The following is a 25,059-nucleotide window of genomic DNA, read 5'->3' on the forward strand; positions in this document are numbered from 1 at the left end:
AAAGAAAGCAGGACACGTTATTCCAGCTGATGCCCGATAAGTACATCAGCTACAGCAGTATATGTAACCCTTTGACATATCTATGACTCTTCACTCTTAATAGCTTTTTTTCTCTTTATTATAACAGCCACAATGCTGCTGACACTCTGATCCCCAGGTATCTTTTTTGCAGCCTGTTGTCTCTTATTTTGTGTTCTAAATGTTGATTTTCTTTCCCTTAAGCACTGTAGCTTGTTTACCAAATTTCTTCATATTGATTTCTGGCCATTATATCCCTTTTTCAAGAACATTTTAAATCATAAGCCTATTCTTCAAAGTGTTTTAGTATCGCATGAAAATTTTACAAGAGTGTAGTCTCCCTTCTGTTAATTAATGAAAGTATTGAACAGCAATAGAGCTGAGACAGAGACAGCTCTGTAGGTAGGATCCCATTTGATAGAACCTACTACTTTGACCGAGAACTTAAAATTACTCTTTAGAGTAATGTGCTTCCATTTTACACTGATTTAATCTTGCTTACCTCTCCCTACTTTACTTATGAGAATGTGGGACAATATCAGAAGTCTTACTCAAATGAAACCACGTATACCTCATCACTGCCCTCCCCCTTCTCTGCACAGGGAGTTACCCTCTAAAAATTGGCTTAGAGGACAGAAATAGCGTGGACATACCAAGATGAAAATGTGGAATCGTAGACCTTTGTTTTTAATGTCATCTCTGATTTTTCAAATCATATTTTCCAAGGCCTATTCTTTGAGTCAAGCCTCTATAGCTTTTCCTTAGATCTGTTTTATTCTGAAAGAGGACAAGGCATCCAAGTTTTCTGGCTTGGAAAACCTCCGCGCATAGGTGCTGTAGAAAAGCTGATTCAATGCAGATTTGCAAGGGAAATCCTAAGATCAGAGTGATGAGAAGAGGCAATGGCAACAAGAGCTCATCATTCTGTTGAGAAGAGGAGGATAAAAATAAAGAACCACATTCTGCTTTTATTTGTACTCATCACCTGACTGTCCCTGAGCTACTTGTTTCCAACAGAAACCCGAAGAGGTGGAAAGAAGGAAGCTGTGAAATTCCACGGGCGCTCCTCTAGAACTGCAAAGTGCTGATAACAGAAACATAAAAGTAGGAATGACATGACCCGAGCCCTAAAACTGCAGTTGGTTGTAGCATTTTGGCTGTGTCACTCCAGATCCTAAGGAACAGCACAAAATCCAAGTATCAGCTGCTCTACAGATGCAGCAAATCACCTGAGCATGCAACTCTCCTGAAACCAGAACCTGCCCACCTGCCCCACAGGCGAGAAGATGGCAGAATTATCACAGCAGCAACACCCAGGATTCCATCTGAACTGTCTCATCGACACATCCCCACCTGTTGTTGGTGCGCTTTTGAGCGGAAAAAGGAAAACTGAGTCTCTGAATCTCCGTTAACACTCAGAACGAACAGGAACAGATTTGTAAAGTGAAATAGCTAGCCCTAAGGATCCAATGTCCACGCTACAAGGGTTTCAGGCAGTTTTACGCTCAACTGGTTCCAGCATGATACTACGGACTGAATGTACTGGGGGTACTTGTGCATTCCTAGCACACCTGGTTTGGGTTCATACAAAGGGAAAGCATTTTGTGTGCTCTGGGGTCACTCTGTGTTATAAACCAAAGCTTCGTAACTGGGAGAAACTCGCTTCAAAAGCAAAATATACATACACCTGATGACACTAAAGGGTGCAGAAGTCTTTGCATTCATTAGGTCTGCCATTCCCTTTGCACAGAACTGCACTGGTTTTGTTGCCAAGGCCCTCCTCCAACTGCGAACAGGAGACAGACAGTGCCCAAGACATACAATTGCGGCATTCATGGCAGAGAAATGAGTTCAGCTGTGTGAAAATTTTGAAAACTGAGCAGTATTTTTTTTTCAGGCAAAAACTGACCTTATGGTTACACAAATTATTCTTGTAAGCTGCGTTACAATCAGCTCCCAGTTATCTGCAGATAAATTGTGCAAAGCGTGGAGCACATTGAGCTAGTGATACTAGTGCAGATACAATGCTGCAATGTGGTGCACAACTCAGAGATGGATGCCTGCCCCTACCTCATTTCCTACATACACTTTAGCTCTGGAAGCAATTAATTGTTTTAGCCAAATATTGAACATGTGCTAATAAATCCTTCCAGAGATTATCCAGCTTTTCACAGGGCCAACCTGTGCATCCCTCCACTGCACTCTAGAGATGGGTCCACCAGGGAACATGCTACAGAGATGTCCAAGTGGTTGTAGAAAGAGGTAACCTGTGTCTCCTGGGCACAGTAATCTGAGTTTAGTGCCAGTCCTGTTGACTCGGCAGCAAAGGCGGCAGCAATCACCTCAGCAGGGCTGGGAAGCTGGAGGAGCAGGATGAGGTAATGCCCAAGGCTGAAGGGGAGAACGGAGGAGATGGCAGCCGGAGGGCAATAAGAGGTTGAAGAACATGTCTCAAGTTTTGCAGGTGGTGAGAAGCTGTGGTGGTAGCAGCCCTGAGCATGGGAGGGTGAGATGAGGAGGCGGGGAGGAGATGGTGGCAGTGATTAGTGTCTCCTTGCCTCTCCTTCCTGCACTTCTTTTGCATTTTTGGAGGATTTTAACCCTTGTGAGCAGTACTTTGGGAATGGGCAGAGCTACTTTCACCTGCCTTGTCTTCCTGCAACCTGGAGCACCAGGCAGACGGTGCAGATACCCCACCAGCTCAGCAGCACTGACCTCACGCAGCTGGATTTCCCAGGGTGAAACCTGTGTCATTTGGATTCATTTATTTATTTCCAGAATGCCCCAGTCCCGAGTCACCTTGGGTAACAGAGAACTGACTATTTGATTTCATCTTTCTAAAACCTGTACTTACCATAGTTTTCCAGAACATAGTTGAACACATACTTGTCAAGTGTCTTGGCTAATTCCTGCAGTTAAGAAAACTACCTAACATACTTTCTGGCCTTTGCAATGCTCCCAAGAAACCAAAGTAATTTCAATATACTCAACTGAAATGTTTTCATATGTGATTCTATCTTTTGGTAATCATTTGCCCTGTAATTCATAAGTAGTACACAATGCTTACAAGTTTTAAAAAAAATCTTGTTTTGGTTCTTCCCCATATGCATTTGTTTGCTGCTACTTTCATTCAAGTGATAAGGAAGAATGTATTACAAATGTTCCTTGTACTACAAACTCGAATATTTTAGGAAAGTTAAATAATAATAATGTCTGCTTATGCTAAAAATAGCTTTTTTTTTCCTCTAGTGATCTCAGTCAACACTGCGGCTCCCCTGTTCAAGCACAGGCCTGCGCAACTTACGCCCAGTGGCCAGACGCAGCTTGCAGCATGTTTTATCCCACTCACACCAGAGACGCACAAAACAGGTTGGTACATTTTAACAAGCTGCTGTGCATAACAAGTTCCTGGTAAATGACCTGGAGACGGCTCTTGAGACCACAGTTACTCCACCATCACTCACCCTGCAGTGCACAGGCAGAAAACGGCTGGCCCAGGGAAGGGAGATTTGGTCGGAGCCGGGAGAAGCCGAATGCCCTGGTTGAAGGCCAGGCTGGGAGGGTGTGTGGTGAAGGCAAGAAGCATGGGGAGCACGGGGATGGGGCTGCTTTGGGAAACTGAACATAAAATAAAAGGTTGGGGGTTGTGCTGTTGGAAGCTAGTGTGACCCCCATGCTTTTAACAGGGAGCTGGGTGAGGATGCGTGAACAGGGTGGTACGGCCCACCTCGGACACCTGCACCCCAACCACAGCAAATCTGGATAACCCCCTGCAACCCACCTGCACCTGGGAACAAAACCCAGGAACCTCATAAGTCTGCACCATAACGTTGGTAAATCAAAATATCTAATGATCCACCCATTCACTTGAATTCTGCAGGCCTGTTATTTGCAAACATGAGGTTTCATTCAAATTACTTAAAGTAAGCTTTTTCTTTTTTTTTTTTCCTGGCTTTCTTTTTTATTTCTCAAAGCCAAAGCATTCCTGTGTACAAAGAACTTGCGTAGAGCCAGACAAGCACCACCAACGCACACTTTCTTACCGAAACACTGAATTACTCCTAACCCATGCCTCTTTGAAAGGTGCAAGGCTTTTCAAGATGTTGCTACTCACCTAAAACCCAGCTAACTTTGTTTCCACCGCGACCTGCCGCTCGGTAAACACACGGCTCCCACCCCCATACTCGCTTGGTGTGAGGGAGACCCCGGCCAGGTCCCGAGCACCCTGCGGGCACAGGTAGGAGCCCGGCAGCCCCTCCGGTGGCGGAGGGACGGCAGAGCCGGGCTGGGCGCTCCGCGGAGCGGAGCAAACGGTTCCCCGCAAGCCCGGAGCCCTCTGGAGCCCGGACACGCCGAAACCCGGCGGACCGGCCGCAGCCCCCCAAACCCCCGGGGTCTGGCCCCTACCTTGTACCGGCGGAATCCCTCCAGCTGCCGATCGCTGACATACCGCCACCGCCACATCGCCCCGCCGTGCTCCGCGGCGCGCCGGGAGGGGCGGAGGGGAGGGAATGAGGGAGAGAGGGCGGGAGGGGTTGAGGGAGAGAGGGCGGGCGGGAGGCGGCTCCCCGGCCGCGCCCCGCGGGATGGGCCGGCCCCCGCGGCCGGGCAGCGGCGGGGCTCCGTGGGGCCGCGGTGGCGGTGGCTTCTCCCGGGCGTCCACGGCCGTGGGACCAGGCGTTTCCCCGCGGCGCCGGCAGGTTCGTGCGGGCTCGGCGGCAGCCTGCCGTCAGCATCTGCTATAAACCTTTGATTCCCTCACGGCGCTCGGTGCTGGGGATGGTCTGCAGCAGCCTCCCGTGGTCACAGCAAGCCGTAATCCAATTAACGTTGCAGTATCGGGCCCCGGAACTTTTTTTGTGGTTAAAGTTGTATTAAAGATGCCGTGTTTATAGCATGTGTGAAGATGTGCCTGTGAAGACAGTATACAAAACAGTGTTATGATGAGAAGCTCAACAGGAGCCAGCAATGTGTGCTCACGGCCCAGAAAGCCAACCGCATCCTGGGCTCCATCAAAAGAAGCATGGCCAGCAGGTCAAGGGATGTGATTCTGCCCCTCTACTCTGCTCTGGTGGGACCCCACCTGGAGTACTGTGTCCAGCTCTGGAGCCCTCAGCACACGAAAGACATGGACCTATTGGAGTGGGTCCAGAGGAGGGCCACGAAGATGACTGAAGCACCTCTCCTATGAAAACAGGCTGAGACAGTTGGGGTTGTTCAGCCTGGAGAAGAGAAGGCTCCAGGGAGACCTTAGAGCAGCCTTCCAGTACCTAAAGGGGGCCTACAGGAAAGATGGGGAGGGACTCCTTGTCAGGGAGTGTAATGATAGGACAAAGGGTAACAGTTTCAAACTGAAAAAGGGTAGATTTAGATTAGGTATTAGGAAGAAATTCCTTACTATGAGGGTGGTGAGGCACTGGAACAGGTTGCCCAGAGAAGCTGTGGATGCCCCATCCCTGGAAGTGTTCAAGACCAGGCTGGATGGGGCTTTGAGCAGCCTGGTCTAGTGGCAGGTGTCCCTGCCCATGGCAGGGGGGTTGGAACGAGATGATCTAGAAAGTCCCTTCCAACCCAACCCATTCTATGATTCTGTGATTTAAGTAACACATCTTAGAAACAGGTGATACTGAGGATTAAAGATTCTATTGGCATTCCTTTCCAGCAATAATCTGCCTCTTGCCCCTTTATTAAAACACCTGCACCAGAGTCCTTCATACCACATCAGCCTGCAGTATGTTCTGCACCTTCTGATTTCCAGGGAAACGAGGCACTGGTGTAGGCAAAAGACTGGAATACATCACGAGTAATATTTCAGCTGCAAGTGCATTTAAGCATATGGCATGACACCTTGTGTTACCTTTGCTGTACACTATTAGAAGGAGACTTAGAATTAGAATACACATCAGGGTCTGAGATCTTATTCACCAAATGGAACCTATCCAGAAAGGAAATCAATTAAAATCCATTACTCGCACCCCATGAGCTCTTCCAGGCACCTAATGCATTATAAGAGCCAGTGTTATTTTACAAAATGTGCAGGTTTAATAGGAATGATATACAAGTTAAAATCACTAAGTGCAAACTGTATACAATGGTTCTTGTTCTCTATTATTAATTACACATTAATCACTTGAGATGTGCTTACACCTACATTCTGCTTCCAGCAGCATCATCTGAATTTCTGCTCTTGAAAACAACCCAGAACTGTAGCTCCTGGCTTCAGGTTATTGATTCCAGTCAAGAAAGCTAAAGTATTTGGAGCTCGTATTTTTCAGGAGCCAACTCTTAATTTTAATTAGTGTTCACACCTTGGATTTCGATTTGGGATCCCCTTCACCTCTCATTGTTACTATTGTGTTTTTAGGTTGTATTATGCTATTGAATTAAACTACAGAGGTATCTAAGAAAAGACTCGTAACTACTACTGTACTCAGCGCAATTTTTTTAGGCAAGTACATTACTGAAACTGACCAAGCCATTTTATAATTATCACTTTCAGTTCTTAACTCCAACACTCATAAGCCTCAAATACAAAAGCAGAAATTTGACTGAACAGCTATTAGCAGTGTGATGGACAGTGGCAGAAAAGATGCTTGCTTTTCTGAAAGCTAGAAGATTGCAAAGCATTTTTTCTCTTTGCAGGCCCCTAAAGGTATTTTAAAAGATGTGCTGTTATGAAGATGGAGAAGATATATAGATATAGCAGATAGAACATGAGTTTTATTTCCTGTTTGTCTCTCAAAACTCTCTTGGTGATAAATGAAACTCTTTTTAAAAAAACCCTGTCATAAATACTCCACTAAACAGAAAATGTAAAAGACTGCATATATGTAAAAATGTAATTTCATGACTTTGTACCTCAGCAAGTTCTGTGTCTACTAATGATCACATCCAAGGAGGCAGCATTAGATAAGCTATACCGAAGAGAGGAAAACAGACCCGTGACTGGATATGGAACACCACTGAGCAAGCTATGACACAACTAACACGACATTTGAGAATACTGTGGAAATTATACTGACTTGTGCTAGGCTTTGATTTGAGAAACGTCCTTGATTTAGGCATCACGATTCATACAAATCGTTGGCCCTTAAGACCAAGCATGCAGGTTAGCCAAGCCCAGGTGTGAGCAAAACCCACAGCCGCGTGGTTTACTGCTACACCTGATGGTCTCACTGTTTCCATGCACACCTGTGTATATGTTTAGAGGTTATCCCATGGTTTAGGGTTCTTTTCCAATTGTTTGAGCTGCGATCCAAGCTGTGTGTCCTACATGCAGGACTGTGGGAAGAGCAGTGAAAGCAGCCTTAGTGCTGTAGCACATTCCCTTGTGTCCTTTCTGGAAAATTAATGAGTACGAGTTGTAGCCTGAGTAAAGAGGAGCTCTAACTGGCACCAGTACATGGCTATTTTAACCTGAACAAACTTCCATTTCATGACCTTGAGTGTGAACGAGATGAACATTAAGACAAAAGCCCAAATCAGAGCACAGTTAACTTTCACTGTAGAAAAAACTTAAGTTTTTTATCAACTGTGGCTGGGATATTTGTGACAGTTCAGACTTTACTAAGTAAATTACCTGAACATGGATTTCTGCAGCTCTGGGGAAAACAAATCAAGGCTGGATTTGAATCCAGTGAAATCAATAGGTGAATTCTCAGGTCTTCAGTGCTGATTATTAATTATGTGTAGCACTGAGAGGAAAGCAGTGATTTATTATTTTATAAGAGAGGACACATTGTACCACTGGTACATGCAAGAAAAAGTTGGAAAGAGTAACTGTTCCACAGATATGAATGGTATTTTAAAAAAAAAGAAAAAAAGAAAAACAGGAAAGGAAAGAAACCAGTCATCAAGACAAGTTATATTCTTCATCCATCAAAATGGTAGGAAAAGAGATGAGGGTTCAGGATGGCTTAGAATGAATTTTCTTCCAGTTTCTTCCAGTTTTCACTCTCTCTGCTACAAGTTATATTAATAAATTAATAATTATGGTGTTTCTTGCATAGGGAAAACTGCCTCATACGGCAACTTCAGCTTTTAATAATTTATGACAGTGTCTTGTTTATTCCCCAACTTAAAGCTGCCTGCTATGCAATAGTCTTTATCTAGAAGGCATCTAATAGTACATCCCTGCCTACTTCAAGAAGATAAGAAAAAGCAGAGAGAAATCATGCAGAGAGCAAACCCCAAATGATTAGCTGCCAAAGCAGCTGAAGAAGGGACTAATGTACTGGGAGGAACTGGTAGAGAGGGAGCAGTGTGGGATACCTTATATTTCCGTGGAATATATAACATGTAGGACTCAGGCGGTGCTTCCCTCCCCATCACTGCACGGGCTAGCACAAATCTCTCGATATTCAGGGTGTCTATGCTGCAAAAGAAGAAAGCTTTTCTAAGGTGGCTAGAATCAGTTTAGAAGCTCGACTTGTTACAGACTCTGTAAAATTATCTCAGTCTGTTAACCTGGTTTAGAAGTCATGGCTGTTTAACCTAGCATTGGTACCGAATGCAAGAAAACAATCAAATCTGTCCTCAAAAATTGCTGTACCAGTTCCAAAGCCAGTCGTCCATTTGCAGTTTCAGTTTGGTTTACCTTCTGCCCAGCTCCTTCTGCCCAGCTCCGTTTTGGCTTATGCCAGCTCTCTTCAGGCTGCTGTGGAGCAGCTAACCTCAAACAGTGTGGATGCACACAAACCCATGCCAATCGGCCTTTTTTCCTTCAGCAGTATAGGTATGTTGGGCTTAAGTGGTGCTTAAGGTGAACTTTTCAAACTCAAAAGATCATCTTGACTGTAGACAGACAGCAGACCCCATCCACTTTTCAACATATTCTTCTTCCTTGGGTATGGCATTGCTTAAGGTTTTTCAAGAACAGTCTTTGTAAAGTCTGCAATACAAGGGTACACCATAGACATGATAGAACCAATTATGCTAAAGTAGTATTAATACTGGACCTAGAAGAGGAAATTCAGTTTCTGAAGTTACTAAAAATTATAAAGTGCTGTTTGTCAGTACCTCAGTAATTTTAAAATCTTGTTGAATTAAACTAAGAGGAAGAACTTTGGTGGGAGTAAACTGGTCTAATGACTGAAGTTTAAAAAGTACCACTTTTTTGCAGCTCTGAATATGTGCCTGCATTATTTTTTTTCACCTGTTAGAGCCAAAACAGAGTACTTCGATGACAGATGTTCAGTTCCAGCTTGGAAAATCTTATTTTATTTGCATTTATCTCTTTAAACTACAGAGACATCTTATAAAAAGTAGGCAAAATGCTTCCCAAATGTTACCATCTGTCAGAAAGTTACGTACCCATAGTCCTTTTATAGCGCAGAATACAAAGAAATAGCAGGAGAAGACATAAAAAAGCCAGCAATTTTAAGATGCCATGGGCCGTGCTTGGTGGTGGGACGCTGAGATGCCCAGTGTACAGCCACCCTGTGCTGGTGGGCAACTGGGAAGCCCCTGAGGCTGAAGCCCCTTGTTGCTTCATGGCCTGGGGTCAAGGGCTGGTAAAAAGATGCTCCCTGGGTATGTTGATTCATTTAAAACCTATTTTTGCTTTTGATTCTTAAACGATCAGCTATGAATTTTTAATTTGCATGAATGTAAGAGCCTGACTGCATTTGCTTCACTAAAATCTGTCATCCCCTGAGGGTATTTTTTTCTTTTTTTCCATAAGTCTGCAGCTTGCCTCGGCACAGCCAGGCATCGTGCTGTGAAATGGTACAGTTTAATTTATAGCGGAACTGACACTGCAGCTTTGGGATTAAAAAGTCTGAAAGTGTTTCTTGTTGTTTCCTAGGAAACCTGAGAAAGCCTGGAATCCTCAAACTGTAACACCATCTACAGAAGAAAATGTTATTTTGGATCTAGACTGGGGATCTGCCTGCAATCTAGCTTAGGCCTTGGGATCACTTCTTGCCTGACAGATTTATAAAAATCCAGATGACCCTGAAAAACAGATTCTAAAATAATGAGTTTTTCCTCACCCACCTCGTCCCAGTTAAGTGGCCAGAATGTTTGTGACTTTTAAAACTTTACTAAGGAAATGACTCAAACCAAAAAACCTTTCTCTACGTTTGGATTTGACATTGTCCGTACCAGGCTTTATACACTGGAAAGCTTTTAGAGACGTAACTTAACGCTCCGTAAGAGGAAATGAATCCATAAACCTATGTTAGAACGAAGGACAGGCACATTCAATCAATATAAACAAGTTCTCCAAACTTCAGTAATTTAAGTCTCCTTATCTTTTTGTTCATTTGTATAAAATACATTTTGTTTCTTTGGGAGAGAATTTCTTTCTACACATGGATTCAGAAACATTGATGCAATCGACTGACAAATAAATGCTCTTTTCTGGACTTCACTAAAGAAATCCAGCTTTATTGTTAACAGGAATTTTATATTTTTCATGGAATTTTCATGCAATAAAAACACAAAAAGTATAAAATTGCTTAATGTTCCCTGAGCAGCAGCACCTTTGATATTGAGCACCACCAGTACATCATATAAAAAAGCAGACTCAAACTATTATTTAAGCCTGCAAAAACACAGATATGCTTGCATATATACATGAAAAAAAGCTCTTCAAAAATTATATAGCCAATTGCATTAATTATGACTTCCAAAAGTATAATGCACAGGAATTTTTAACACACTTGAAAAGTAAGGTACTGGTATTATGAAACTCAAGCTTTTGTGAAGAAGCTTGGCATCTATTATTCTTTCTCTGAAGAAATATTATTTTAAAAAACAATCACAGCTCTATTTTCATTCCTAATATACAGGGTTGTTTTCTGACCCATTTCCTCTATTTACATGTCATTCCAATACTTCTTTGTGAAGAACATTAAAACAAATAAAGGAAATCTATTGATTGGGTCACCTCCTTGGGATTCTATAGAAGTTCCTCCCAGATGCAAGCACCTTGAAATCCTTGGAAGGATTTTATGTACAGAAGAAACCCAATGCAGATTCACTAAGCAGACCAGACTTCTGTGGTCCGCATATTTCTCTGCGGTTTAGCTCTAACACAGCCTATTTAACTGCATAGTGCAATAGCATACTTCTTCAAATTTCAAAGAAAACCACTTTGATGATATATAATAGAATTCATTTGTCAGTCTGGTAATTTCAGAAGAAATATTGCAAATTTTTGGAAGGATGAGAACACGGTGCTTTTAACTCTGTTTTGAACATAACAATCAAAGGCAGGATAGGGTTTGGATGATGATGTTTCTGGCTCTCCTCCCCTTGCAAAATCCACTTTAATTAGTGGCAGTTTTATAAAGGGAATGTGAGATGGGTATTGGCCACAGGGTGCCTTGGAAAAAATACAAACTGTAAACTATAGACATAGATATACATAATTAGGGTCTAATAACAAAAATGCAGTCATACAGTACCTTCTATCAAAATGTAAGTGCTTTACAAATTCTAATTAAGCTATGAGATACAACTATCTAATTTTACAAAGATTGTTTATTATTCTTAACTGCTCAACAGCAGCACTGACAACCTAAGTGACCTTCTCAAGAGCATATAAAAAAGCAATAAAAAAACCCTATCTGTCCCATTTCTGCCTGTGTTCCCACTTGTATCAGAAAAACATTTTCAAAGGCCATCAGCCTTTTTTTCCTTCAGTTTGTTGCAATTATCATTTTATGGAAGAGACGGTCCATTCAAAGCATTTCAATTTCAAATCCTTACACCTTGGCACTGACATTACAGAATCACAGAATGGTAGGGGTTGGAAGGGACCTCTGGAGATCATCTAGTCCAACCCTCCTGCCAAAGCAGGTTCACCTAGAGCAGGCTGGACAGTAATGAACCAGGTGGATTTTGAATCTCTCCAGAGATGGAGACTCCACCACCTCTCTGTGCAGTGTTCCAGTGCTCTGCCACCCTCAAAGTAAAGAAGTTTTTCCTCATATTGAGGTGGAACTTCCTGTGTTCCAGTTTGTGCCCGTTGCTGCTTGTCCTGTCACCAGGCACCACTGAGAAGAGCCTGGCCCCATCCTCTTCACACCCACCCTTTAGGTATTTGTAAGCATTGATGAGATCTCCTCTCAGTCTTCTCCAGGCTAAGCAGACACAGGTCTTTCAGCCTTTCTTCATAACAGAGGTGCTCCAGTCCCTTGATCATCTTTGTAGCCCTTTGCTATACCCTCTCCAGCAGTTCCCTGTCCTTCTTGAACCAGGAAGCCCAGAACTGGACACAGTACTCCAGATGCGGCCTCACCAGGGCAGAATAGGAGAGGATGACCTCCCTTGACCTGCTGGCCACGCTCTTTTTAATGCACCCCAGACCTTTGAGACCCAAGGTACCATTTGCTTTCTTGTCTACAAGGGCACACTGCTGCCTTGTACCCTTTTTGCCTGTAAATTTATCAGCTTATTTATTGCTTAGGAAGTTAAAAATCTTAAATTGATGGATTAACAGCAAACATATTTTTCATGAAGTGTCTTGCCTTGTCTTTAGGCATTACTTGCTTAGACAGCTAGACAGTGTTCAGGTCCCACTGCTTTGTTTATTTCCGTGTGGTGTTAAACAGTGCCATTCTTTTGAGATTTACTTCTACATGCACTTGGGTATCATGAAGGACGTGGAAGACAAACACAGGCCAGAGAACTTCTCCTTCCACAACAAATACCCTTCGCACAGATCTCTCCACCTGAGGGATCGGGGCCGCCACCTCAGGCAGTGCCAGGGCAAGGGCAGCGAGGACCCAGCTGCAGCACGCCCGGTTCCCAGCACCCCCAGCTCGGCGGGGGAAGGGGCCGCGGCCCAAACCCGCCCACCCTGGAGGGACGCGATGCCGGCCCTCAGGAAACCCCGTCGGCTGCTGCTGCCTGCCCCGCCACCCCGCCGAGCCCCCGCCACCGGGGCCTCTCCAGTGGGGCCGCGCGGCGGCCGTTAACGCCTCCTTGACAACCGCCGCGCTGTGAGGAGGGGCCGCCCGGCTCTGCGGCGGGGGTGCGGCTTCTCTCGGCCTCAGAACCCCGTAGGGAGGGAGGAAGGAGAGCGACTGACCCGCACCGCGGCAGCGACACAGAAAGGCGAGAGGACGGAGCAGCGGCGGCCATAACCCTCCGAACGCCAGCGACCCCGCACCATTACCCCCGCGGCCCGCCGAGCGCATGCGCACACCGCCTCCCGAGGACCCTCTGCCTCCCCCGCGACGTCTCCCGCCCAATCAGGAGCCGCGACTCTGGCGGCGCCAAAAGCGGGAGCGGACGGCGCGGGGGGGCGTGGCCGCCGGGGCGGGGCGGGGCGGGGCCTGTTCCGTCTGCCCGCGCGCCAAGCGGGCCGGGGGTTCCCTTTGCTCCGCCTCCCCCCTCTCTGGGCTCCCCTGCCACGTGACAGGAGACGTGGCTGCCTTGTCAGGGGGCGATGCCCAGTAGGAAGGTATCTGCGTGCGCGCGGTGGCGGGAGGGGACGGGGGGCTCGCGCTCCGGCGAGCAACGGCCGCCGGCAGTTACCACCCGCAACGGCCGCCCTGGCCTTCCCTCAGGCGACTGCCCCGCTGGCGGCGCTCCGTCCGCCCTCCGTGGCCGCCTCGCCCTGCGCCCCGGCCACCCGCCGCGGCTCCGGTGCGAGGGGCGGGTGCTGGTGGCAGTGGCGGCGGCGGCATCGGTGGCGGCAGTGGAGGAGCCGCCGCTGCTGCTCTCTGGGACCTGGGAGGCGGTGTGAGAAAGGCGGCCAGCCGGCTCCCCTGGGGAGGGTGGTCCCTCAGCTCCCTGCGAGCAAGCGGCGGCCGGGAAGCGGCCCGGCGGGGGCCGTTGCTTCTCCGCCTGCGGCCCCGCCGGCTGCCGAAGAAGGAGAGTTGGCTCCGGCCTTGTTCTAAGGGAAGACTCATGTATCGGCAACCCCCCGCACCGGAGCGGTGGGCGGGTAAACCGAGTCCTTCACCGCCTTCGTGGTGTGCTCGGTTGCGCAACGTTGACCTTTTCATTACACAGTGGAAGCGCAGCTGTACCGAGGGGAAAGTGTAATTCAGCCTTTTTATTAGGTGACAGTCAGGGAAAAAGCGCAGGGAAAGTAAAAGTATGAGAGGAAAAGAGTCTTGCCAGAATTGTCAGGCTTAATATTCTTTCGAGTAGCCTAGCTTCTTTAGGCATGAGTGGAACTAGAGGGAGGAGAAGTGCCCTGCACTTTTTTTTGATCTCCTTCCTTTGACATTTTGCTTGGTGCATTTGATGGTACCTGCAGGACAGTAATAGTCTGGTTTGCAGTGCTTTTGCTAATACTGAGGTACTGCTGAAAGATAGACTACAAGTGTTGTTGTTTGCTATATAAATACAAATTGAGTTCAAATGACAGATCTGGATTCTAAAGCATTTTGTTTTCCATTTAGCATGTGGATAAAATGGTGTGTATATTCTACATCATTTTTTAAATATAACCACATTTAAAATCAATTTTTATGGAAGAAAATGTCAACAACAATCTTAGAATAACCTTCTACATTTAAATTACCTTGTAATACTGACACTATACATATTTTCTTCTAAAAGTTTTGAAGTTCTTGACTAGTGTAAAAACTGCACACTTCAGCTACCAAGGTTTAACCAACTCTTGTTGCAATGTGGTGACAGCTTTTGATAACAGCACTTTCTTTAGCAGATAATGTTCCTCATTACTATATCAATGAAAACTATACCGCTCAAGTGAAAAGACAGTAGTCCTTTCCGCTTGCTGACTATTAATTAAAAAACTTAAACCAAACCAAACTGATACATAACAAAAAGGTATGATACTGTTATTGTATCCTAAACATTTTGGATAATTCTTGTGAAAGCTTTTTTAAAAATACTTCTGTGTTAACCATTTTGATAGAGTGCAAATTTCTGTTGAACTAACTGCTTGTCAGCAGTTATTAACACAAAGTACATTTCAATAGTATCTTATTCCATGAGGGTGTGGTTTTTTTCTCAATGTAAGCATATAATAATTTATAGTCTTCCTTAAATGAGCACGTATAGGTTAAAAAATCCTGACGTTCAAATGGTAATATTATATACACCTATATATACATATCAAGCAATGAGAATAGCCTTTCGTTAAGAGTAGTAAAAATTGCAAACACAAAGAAAGGTTTTAAAACACTGTTTTAAAAATATCAGTCCCCCCCTTCGCACGAGGGGATCGAGTCCACCCTCAGTAAGTTTGCAGATGACACCAAGTTGGGTGGGAGTGTTGATCTGATTGAGGGTAGGAAAGCTCTACAGAGGGATCTGGACAGGCTGGATTGATGGTATGAGGTTCAACAAGGCCAAGTGCTGGGTCCTGAACTTGGGTCACAACAACCCCATGCAGCGCTACAGGCTTGGGGAAGAGTGGCTGGAAAGCTGCCCAGTGGAAAAGGACCTGGGGGTATTGGTCAACTGCCGGCTGGATATGACCCAGCAGCGTGCCCAGGTGGCTGAGAAGACCAACAGCATCTTGGCCTGTATCAGGAACAGTGTGGTGAGCAGGACTAGGGAAGCGATCGTCCCCCTGTGGCACTGGTGAGGTCCCACCTCAAATACGGTGTCCACTTTTGGAGCCCTCACCACAAAAAAGACATTGAGGTGCTGGAGTGTGTCCAGAGAAGGGCAACAAAGCTGGTGAGGGGTCTGGAGAACAAGTCTTATGAGGAGCAGGTGAGGGAGCTGGGGTTGTTTAGCCTGGAGAAAAGGAGGCTGAGGGGAGACCTTATTGCTCTCAACAACTACCTGAAAGGAGTTTGTAGCGAGGTGGGGCTTGGTCTCTTCTCCCAGGTGATGGGTGATAAGACAAGAAGAAATAGCGTCTAGTTGTGCCAGGGGAGGTTTAGACTGGATGTTCGGAACTGAAAGGGTTATTAAGCATTGGAACAGGCGGCCCAGGGAAGTGGTTGAGTCACCATCCCTGGAGGTACTTAAAAGATGGATAGACATAGTGCTTAGAGATATGGTTTAGTGATGTTGTTGGTTAGTTGTTAGGTTGGACTAGATGATCTGAAAGGTCCCTTCCAACCTAGGCAGTCCTATGATCAATATCAATAGGAAATGCATTTTGAGATGATTTTTTTTTTTCTTTACCACATGCATGCTGACAGTGTGGAATGAGGTATGCCAGGTCATTGTGACTGTAGTCATACAATTTAGATTTTTTCACAAATGATGACATCTTGATGAGGTCCTTTCTCAGGATCATATGTATTCTTGTGAATCGTCTTTGGAAAATATGCATACTGGTTTTCATAGGAATAAAAAAATAATCTTGGCTTGAAAAAAATACAGACTGTTTTTAATTCTGTAACCTTTATTTAAATGCTCACTTGAGGGTTTAAAATGCAAGTATGTTTTAATATTAAATTAAAACTTCACTTTCTGTCCAGGCTCTAAAAACAGCAATTACACTTTCAGGAGCTCAGTAGCATGAATATTGAGTTTTGCTGAAAATGAGATGCCTGTTGTCAAATTCAGTTTTGTGCTATCTTAAAATGGGGCTTTAGAAGCCCCAGACACCGTTCTTTTAATTTGTGAGTATTTTTATGAAATCTGTGAGGACAGAGGCGAAAGATGAGGATGGCTGTTAGTCCGTGTTCAATATTTCTGTGTACTCTTATGCAATTGTTCCCTTCAAAAGTGGTTTGTTTTTTTTTAAACAACGAAAAGTCTCTGGAAACTGGAGCTGCAATTTTCAGCACTTAATTGTTTGTTCTGCTCTGTGTTAGGGAAGAACGCAATAATTGTATTTGAATACTTTTGAGTGATGCTTAAGTGACGTGACTAACTTCTGGATTTGCATGTCCGTTTCATGTAGTGAAACATTTTATTATTTTTGTCCTTCAGCTTATGCATATGTACTTGCATATAAGATAGACAATATATTCAGTCATGTTTTCCTGGGGGTTCATTCTGTGGTTTTTAGAGCAGTCCCAAGAAAGTGGGATTGTCTGGAGTGTAAAGGGCTGTGTAGTGAGTAGTCTTTGAACATAGGGGCCCAGTGACTTCATATAGGGTACTTCTGGGTAACAAGTATTTGTCGTAAGTAACAATGTAGATTGGCTGAGTGGAGATGTTCTAGATAGGACCATCTATTTAAAAATCAAATCCAACCCCTAGCCCCATACTTTTAGTAGTCTGTTGCATAATCACTATGTACATGTATTGAATTTTCAGTCTGTGTCTCCATTTTCCTCACACCTACATGCATGTAGGCTGACTTACCTTTATCTCACTGGAAATAACTAAAGGAGTAATGTGGGAAGGATTGCTTGCTGTGCCTTTTATGTGGAGGGCTTGATCCTAATTCCACTGACACCAGCAGGAGTAATTTAATTTTTTTTCACTCCTTTAGAAGGATCTGCTCCAGAGACAAAATGCAATGCTTTCTTGAACAGAGGTCAGCCAACAATTTCTACATAATGTAGCCATCCTAGCCTCCACTTTTTTAACTCAAAATTTCAGAGGTCATGTTTGTCTTCAGATGCTGTATACAATTCCCAAGTTTCTTTGCCTGACTCTTTGTTTTGTAATAAATCTTTATTTTTATGAGGTACGCCAGGTGTTTGTGCTCTAGCTCTTTTGAGCCTGATTCAGTGATACATTTTTTTTAATGCCAATATCTTGTTTCGAGACACTTTATGCATGACATTAATAAATTATACGAGATATTTTTTGTGTGCCCCATTTTTATGCCAGAGGAAAAAGATGAAGATTAACCTCGTGACTCAAGATTAAGAGAACTTGCTCTTTGGGAGTTCTTTGCATTTCTTTGGGAACAGCAGGGCCTTCAGATTAGCTTCATTATAAACATTTATTCCTGAGAAACAAGTTTCTTAAAATATTAGTTTCTCTGTTGCCTTGGAGCAGGCTGGAGTGGAAGCAAAGAGCCTTTAAAACTTTTCATTTCTGCATGTCATCTAGCTATTCCTGCAGCAGAGGTCTTTGGACATCAGCTCTCTGTGCAAGGGTGTTGGGGAGCAACAGCCCTCGTGTCTCTGCAGGGGAAGGGTGATGGTGCCTTCCCCAGCACAGGCACGGGCCACTGTGCCTGAAGGCCGAGAGCTGAACAGAGGCCCCACATGGCTGCTCCCAGCTCGCTTGCACCCACTCCCGGGCCGTGGCCGCACTGACTCACAGCTGGCCTCCCTGCTGCCTTAGTGCCTTTGTAGTCCGAAGTATGGTGACACTAGTAGAAAGTGTAGTCACTGTGTTTCCCCTCTATTCTTTGGGTTGTAGTTTTCATCCAGAGAGAACCCTCTGGTGTCCTTGAGAATTTTTATTCTGACTCACTCATCTTGTAACTTCATATCTATGTATATCTGAAACTCTGATCTATTGCACACAATTTTCATATTACATATTTTTACAAAAAATACGTTTCTGTGCTTTACGTTTATATCTGCACATAAACATTACTTTATGCACGTTGACATGATATACTTTTTAAATGGCATATTTTTATAAAAAAAAAATGTTTGGTGTGTGTATGAATGTGTATACTTTCATCCATACATATATATATGCATGCAGTGCCACTATGGCAAACTCCCCACTCAGTAAGTGTGGACTGAAGCTGTAGGTCCAATTTCCCAAGTTCACATCAGCTTGTATGGAGAGATTTAAATTGTCAGGGAATTTGGGCTGGTGGGGGAGTTGTCTTTAGGGTTTGGGTTTTTTCAGTTTTTTAAGGTGGTGTAGGATGGAAAGGTATCTGCATTGAAGGCACAGAGCTGTAAGTCACTGTTGTCAATATCAACAATCAAGTCCTTCCCTTTTCCCTTTCTCTTCCCTCCAAAGGGTATCTGCCAGAAACTTGCTGTAGATGAAGAACATTGCAGTTGTTGAAGAACAGCCCATGTAGAGGGTGCATTTCTTTACTTTCTTGTTCTAGGATTTCAGGAATTTTTTTTCAGTTTTTCTCAGTAGGTATAGTGGCCATAAATTTCTGTGTGGTGGTAGCAGAAACTCTCAGATTTTCCTCTATCTGGGGAGCAGGATGCATGGTGAGACAAAGAGGTAATTAACCAGAACTGTCAGCAGTACTGACAGTTCTTCAGGTTGCAATTAAGCCAATACGGTGTCAAGCAGCTGCTAGTGTGGTCCCACTGGTCCTTGTATCCTTTCTTCCGTTGCTCTGCCAGCTGTGGATAACCAGTGCTTCTTCCCAAAGAAGTTTTCTGCTGGTTTGGTTCTTTGTCACTGTGTCTGCACGGAGTCTGACGAGTGCTAAGCTCTCAGGAAGAAGAAGGGTAAGAGGGGGCTCCAGTTGTTTCTGGTTTGTCGTGAGACCACCTGCGCTGAGACATCCCTGTAGCATTGCTCTGAAAAACCTGAGCAGCCCTGCCCTTATCCAGGCTAGCAAAGTGGAGGATTAAATAACACTCTTCTGTCTGTAACAGTCATTAACTATTAAAACTCTCTTTTTGCCTGTCACAGCCACAATTGTCTAATGCCTCTGAAGGAATATTCCCAGCTGTTCCCACTGGGAATATTCCCAGCGTCACTCCCTCTGTCACTTCACATTACACTCTAACAATCTAAATGTAAGCATAACCATCTACACCATCTAAATGTAGAAACAGCTATTTGTTCTACTCATATTAGCATTTTTTTTAATCTTGTCAACTGTAAGCATACCTTTTCTATAAGCACCCTAACCCTTCTCACCCAGGGAGAGGGAGTTTGCATGTAGTTTTATCCTGCCTATTTTTATATGGCATTCCCTTCCCAAATCTTGACAGTTGTGCACCACTGGCTGTACCTCAGCTGCCATGTTCTGCTGTTCATCCCCGGCCTCTTATGCCATGCTCTTTCTTTGCTCTGTTGGTATTGCACAGCACAGAAAAATAGAGGGATTGTCTGTCAGGGTATTTAATGATTTTTAAGAATAAAATGGATGAGAAACTTAACAGAGAGTAATTCTGTAGTTCAGTGTTTATTTGGCTTCCTAACAATAGAGATATATTATGAAGCCTGTTCTATGTAATTCTTTGTGCATGCATTTGTGTGGCTTTTTCACTTGTTTGCAACTGTTTCTGCTTTTAGTTGACCATCAAAACCATTTTAAACCCGTGTGCAAGTCTTAGTGCTGTTACTGGCATAAATACACATTCTTCAAAACTGGAGTGTCCCATTTAAGAAAGAAACTTACGCGAACTGCATTTACATCGTAAATTTTTGTCTGCAAAATGCATCTTGCAAAATCATCTTGAAGCTACGAAAACATATGTACAAGCAAGACTTCCAGCACTGGCTAAGGTTTGAAAAAAACAAAACCAAAAAAAAACCCCCAAAATCAAAAAAGCAAGCTAGAGCCATGGCATGGTTTTGAGCCTTGGTGCGCTGCTGGCTCTACTTTTAACACTGAGCCTGGCAGAAGTCATCCACTCTGGGGGGTGTGGAGATGAAGCAAACGTCTCCAACTGGAGTGAGGTCTTGCTGTGATGTTTTGCCACAGAACCAAAAAATGGGTCTTGAAGCATTTCAGTTATTAGTATTTTTCCCATCCATGCTTTCCTCTGTGGAGGCAGGAATACTTGCTAAGCGGATAGCACAATGTAGAGGTTTGTGTCTAAGCTCTCTGGAAATGGAGGCTTGGGCCAGCATCTTCACTGGGAGGAGAGCAGGATTTCAGTTCTCTTTGTGTAATAATGTTAACCCTTCTTGTTTAAACCACCATAGCCCCCTTACTTGACATCATGTCCTTATTAAAGTGCTTTTGATTCCTTATTTAATACCCCATCAGATTCAAGGTTGTACTACTTCTTATTTATCTATCAGTGGGAGCTGTTTGTCTTTGGTGCTAATGACCTCTTGTAGTAGCTGCTTTGTGGTGTAAATACCCCCACGATTTTAGAAGAGGCTCATAGCAAGGTCAGCTGCTGTCAGAGGAAATTGCTGACTTGTTATACTCTGTCTTTTCACCATGTGACAGTAGGACTGGCTGACAAGAGGGTTGAAGCAAGATGCTGCTCACCGTATGCTTTTGGAAAGTAGTTGTTCTGTTCTTATGAGCGCTCAAAAGATCTCGAGGAAACAAATACACATTATCAATTACAAAATGGACAAAAGTTGCCAAAGACTTTTTTTTTTTTGCATGTGTTTCTTTGTTCAAATTGTATGTTACAGTCCTGATTGACCAGACTGGCTGAAAATGTATGTGCTGATTAATGTAACTTTGGAGTAATTCTTCAATATAGATAGGAACTGTAGCTACTTGAGAGAAAGTACATCAAAAGAAGACAGATGTATTCAGGCAGATAATACAGTCAACATTTTGTAAGATAAGTTTCAGTAGCAGAGTGGGCTAAGATATTTATCATGCTTAAGATCAATTTATATGTATAAACTGGTGTAGAATCTTAAAGATAACTTTGGCTGTGACAACAGGCAATTCTCTCGGCTTCAGCTATTCTCAGACATTGAAATCTATTGCATGAAATTAGCACTGGACGATAATCAGCATGCTGTTTCATGACTTATCTAGTAGGCTCGATGACTTCCAGCATCCCATGCAAGGGGAATGCAACACTTTCTCTACGCTTTTCTGGGAAATGGTTGTTAAAACAAATGTAATTCTCAAAGCTGAAAGAATCTGGGTTTTTTTTGGTTTGTTTGGTTGATTTTTTAATGGAGAGCTGGATGGTGATCGTTTAGTTTGACCTCCTCCACAACACAGAATTCAATCAGATTAAATACAAGTTTGAAGGAATTATTTAGTTAAAATGGGTTTTACTGAGCTGTTCCTGTTTAGGATAATATTTTCAGCTTCACTGGGCAGCTAACAAGTACTACAAATATAACTTGGATTAAGAGAAAGTAGCATACTTATCAAAAATTAAATTTATCCATGACATTGGGGTTGTTATTATTATATGGTGTTGCATAGAAAATGGTTGTAAGTGTTCAAGACTTTTTTTTTCTTCCCAGCGCATTAAAATTTGGAATTTATATTTGCAAGTATTCAGAAAAAGGGGTGGTCTAGATTAAGTAAAATTCACTTGAAAAGAGTTATGTGTACACGGTGTATTTAAAGGGGTTTGTTTTTCCTTGTAGCGGAAGCGATTTTGGAATGCAGAATGCACACCCTTCCCAGATGAGACTCCCTTACAGCTGAAAAAGTCAAATGCCAGGACATCAGTGGCTGCTACTTCGATTTCCAATGCATGGCTTAGGTGTGGGGATGGTTTTCAGAGCACTTCAGCGCTGGAGGTAAAATGCTGGCTTACATAACAGTGTAAGAAAAAGATGCAGACTGGCAGTTAAACCAATTTCCATGCTTGACTGAATTATAAGATGCTGACCTTTTTTGTGTTGTTTCTTAATTAACAGCATATTGTTTTAACTGTCGAAGTAGAGAAAATGAAAAGCAAGATTATGTAAGGGCATTGTCTTAACTTGTTAGTTTAATTTTCTGAGCATGCGTTAATATGTAGTGTTCTAGATAGCACTTACCACTTGGAAAATTTCAATAATGCACTGAAGGATACAAAAATAATTTGACCTTTTGGATGGAGTACTGCATTTCCGGAAAAATGTGGAACAAAAAGACTCTAGTTTGAAATTCCAATCTGAAATTTTTTTGCTAGATCTGAAGAATATGTTTGCAATAAGGAATTCACTGTAGAAAATCCCACTTTTTGATGACCCTGCAAATGTGGATCTTGTTGCAGATGCTCTTTTAGATGATATATCAAATTACGCTAAGTTTTTTGTGCGTGTGGTGTTCTTGTTGGTCATGAACAGAGACGTTCAGCCAGCTCTGATTGAGAAGAGCTTTGTGCTGAAAATCATCTTCAACTGAGTTGCTTTTCTGTTTCTTCTTCTGGTACTGAGCAGTCACAGTGTTGCACAGCTTGTGGGATTTAATAAAATCAGAGATAGGGGCACTGAGTGCTTTTTTCTGTAACATTTGAATAGGGCGCGTGCTTTATCAAGTGTGCTCTTCCTGCCCACTTTTGACATTTTACTGCTGAACATACTGGCTGTTGTTCTTTGGAAGGTCAGATGTGATTCCTGTCATAGTCACAGTAAGTTTATGTTTTCCAAAACAATGAAAATTCAGATCTTATTTTACTGTTCTCATGCTTTATTATCTCACTCATTATATCGCAGTCTAGTAGAAGACAGTAGCACAATTTCAAATTAGGTTTTCTAAGTTGTGATAAATGAATAACAACATTTTTGAGTATATTATTACATGTTAATATTGTCTTTAATGCCTTGGTGATTAAATATCTGTCTGTGTCTTTTTTTAATATAGTCTCTGAGACCTACTGATAGGAAATCCAGGATTAAGAAGCATCTTGGACCACTGTTAACATCTGCTGAAAGTGCAGCAGGTATGTTATAACTATTTTATGTTAGCATTGACAGAAGATTGTCACTTTGGTTTGCCCTTTATCAAGGTAGAAGTTGGCTCAAAATACTGGTTGTTTTCTACTTCTGTTATTGTAATCAGAAGCTAATTTTGATGAGAGACACAGTTGTGGTGCTATTGTGGTTGGGCTCCTCTGTTCACCTAGAGTGCCAGAAATGTATTCTGCAAAGCTGCAGGTACTTCAGCTATTACTCTTGAACAGATGAAAGAAGCATTACTAATGCTGTATATAGTGCATGTTCTAGCAGGGACAGGATATTTAAATTCTTCACATTTTTAAGAAGAGGGAAGGAAAAACAATGCTTAGCTGTCTAGTTAGAGGATGAAGTAATTTTCTCTTCTGCTAGAGACAGACAGGCAGGCATGAGAGAAAACATATTTGTAAGTATGAGCAATAGATAGAAAAACAAAATTTTGTTAACCGTCTGCTTTCACAGTCTTCTTTGTGCCTCCCAGTCTGTTTAATATTGTGATAAAAAGAGAATTCCAGGCATAATAAGGAGGAGGATTTATTGACTCCCTCCAGTTCTTTCCCTTTTGGAGTCCAGAGGAAAGGAAGGAAAAGAGGGGGCAGTGACTTCTTCAGTCTTTGTATTTCTACTTGCTCCAGTAGCTGTGCTGCCTCTGTTGGAGTTAAGTGACCTACTGGGCACCTTTTGTCTACCTTTTGGGGTTCAAAATCATGCTTTTGCAGATTTCTGAAAAGAACCTCTGTATGTTGCAGGAGGAGATATGGTGGTGTTTCTCTCTTCTGGGCCCTCCTGCCTAATTCCAAATCCCCAGTAACTGTCTAACTTCCCATTTACCTAAAAAATTTTCTTAGTGGTAGAAAGTGGAAAATTCTGCCTTCCTATGATTGCTGATTCTGCATGTTCCACTGCTAAGCATTAATCCTTTTCTCCTTGCTTTTGTTATTAAAAACGATGGAGAAAGGTATTTTGAATGTAAACATCTCACTTGAAAAACACAACAGCTATTCTTCATTACTCCTGAAGAGTTTAAAGTTTCTTTCTCTCAGGACAGAACTGGGAAGTCGTCTTGACTGATGGCATACTTTTATGCATTTGTTATTCATTGTGTAAAGCCAGAGAAATCCCAAACCCAGAATTCTAGGGACAGTCCTTATTTAAACCACTTACTATTTTGAAAGGGCACACGTGGGAGTATTAAGACTGTGTGTAGAGGACTATATGTCAAACAGTCATTGCTTGTCCTCAGTCTGCTGAAGGACTGATTGATAGTCTCATTGTCTAAAATGAAGTGTTAGCATTTATTGTGGAGAACCAAAATGAAAATAATGCGGGTATGTGTAAGAAATACATGTGAGTTAGTGCTCCAGTATTGATCTCTGATGTCTGGTGGCAGAACTGTTCATTTTTTCCAGTTCAAAAATAATATAGTTTAATTTTTAAGAATTTAAAATTTAAAAAATATCACATTTGCGTGACAATCTAACTCTTTACAATTATTTTTAATAGGATCAGCTGCTGCTGAAAGCTCTAAGGATGCTGAGGACATAATATGGACCTCTAGTGGCAGTGACTTTTCAGATCATGAAAATAAAACATTGATTCCAAGGTTACACAGCAAAAAAAGTCATGCTTCCAAAACAGAGAAATCGCCTAGCAGACATGATTTATTGTTAGAGGACAGTAGTAGTGAAGGTAAGTTCAAATGCA

The 25,059-nt window shown here is 43.1% G+C and overlaps 2 protein-coding genes across 4 annotated transcripts in view; one reads left to right on the top strand and one right to left on the bottom strand.

Moving 5' to 3' along the window:
- The window catches only part of LOC134511963 (ethanolaminephosphotransferase 1-like), a 68,111-nt gene extending 54,955 nt beyond the window's left edge, over positions 1-13,156 (bottom strand). For all 3 annotated transcript variants that reach the window (XR_010070013.1, XR_010070014.1, XM_063326828.1), the window contains exons 1-2: positions 13,058-13,156; positions 4,426-4,930 (exon numbers count right to left, since the gene is read on the bottom strand). Coding sequence is in view for 1 of the 3 variants with exons in the window: in XM_063326828.1 (XP_063182898.1) it covers positions 4,426-4,482 (57 nt within the window). In the remaining 2 variants the exon portion in view is untranslated. The remainder of the gene's footprint in view (positions 1-4,425; positions 4,931-13,057) is intronic.
- Positions 13,157-13,301: 145 nt separating this feature from the next.
- Positions 13,302-25,059, top strand: part of SPIDR (scaffold protein involved in DNA repair) — a 205,297-nt gene continuing 193,539 nt past the window's right edge. Inside the window, exons 1-4 of the mRNA XM_063326835.1 lie at positions 13,302-13,432; positions 22,057-22,212; positions 23,264-23,342; positions 24,859-25,044. Coding sequence (XP_063182905.1) covers positions 13,418-13,432; positions 22,057-22,212; positions 23,264-23,342; positions 24,859-25,044 — 436 coding nt within the window. The 5' untranslated portion in view covers positions 13,302-13,417. The remainder of the gene's footprint in view (positions 13,433-22,056; positions 22,213-23,263; positions 23,343-24,858; positions 25,045-25,059) is intronic.

This window comes from Chroicocephalus ridibundus, chromosome 2 (assembly GCF_963924245.1).
Source record: "Chroicocephalus ridibundus chromosome 2, bChrRid1.1, whole genome shotgun sequence".
In the NCBI taxonomy this organism is placed as follows: domain Eukaryota; kingdom Metazoa; phylum Chordata; class Aves; order Charadriiformes; family Laridae; genus Chroicocephalus; species Chroicocephalus ridibundus.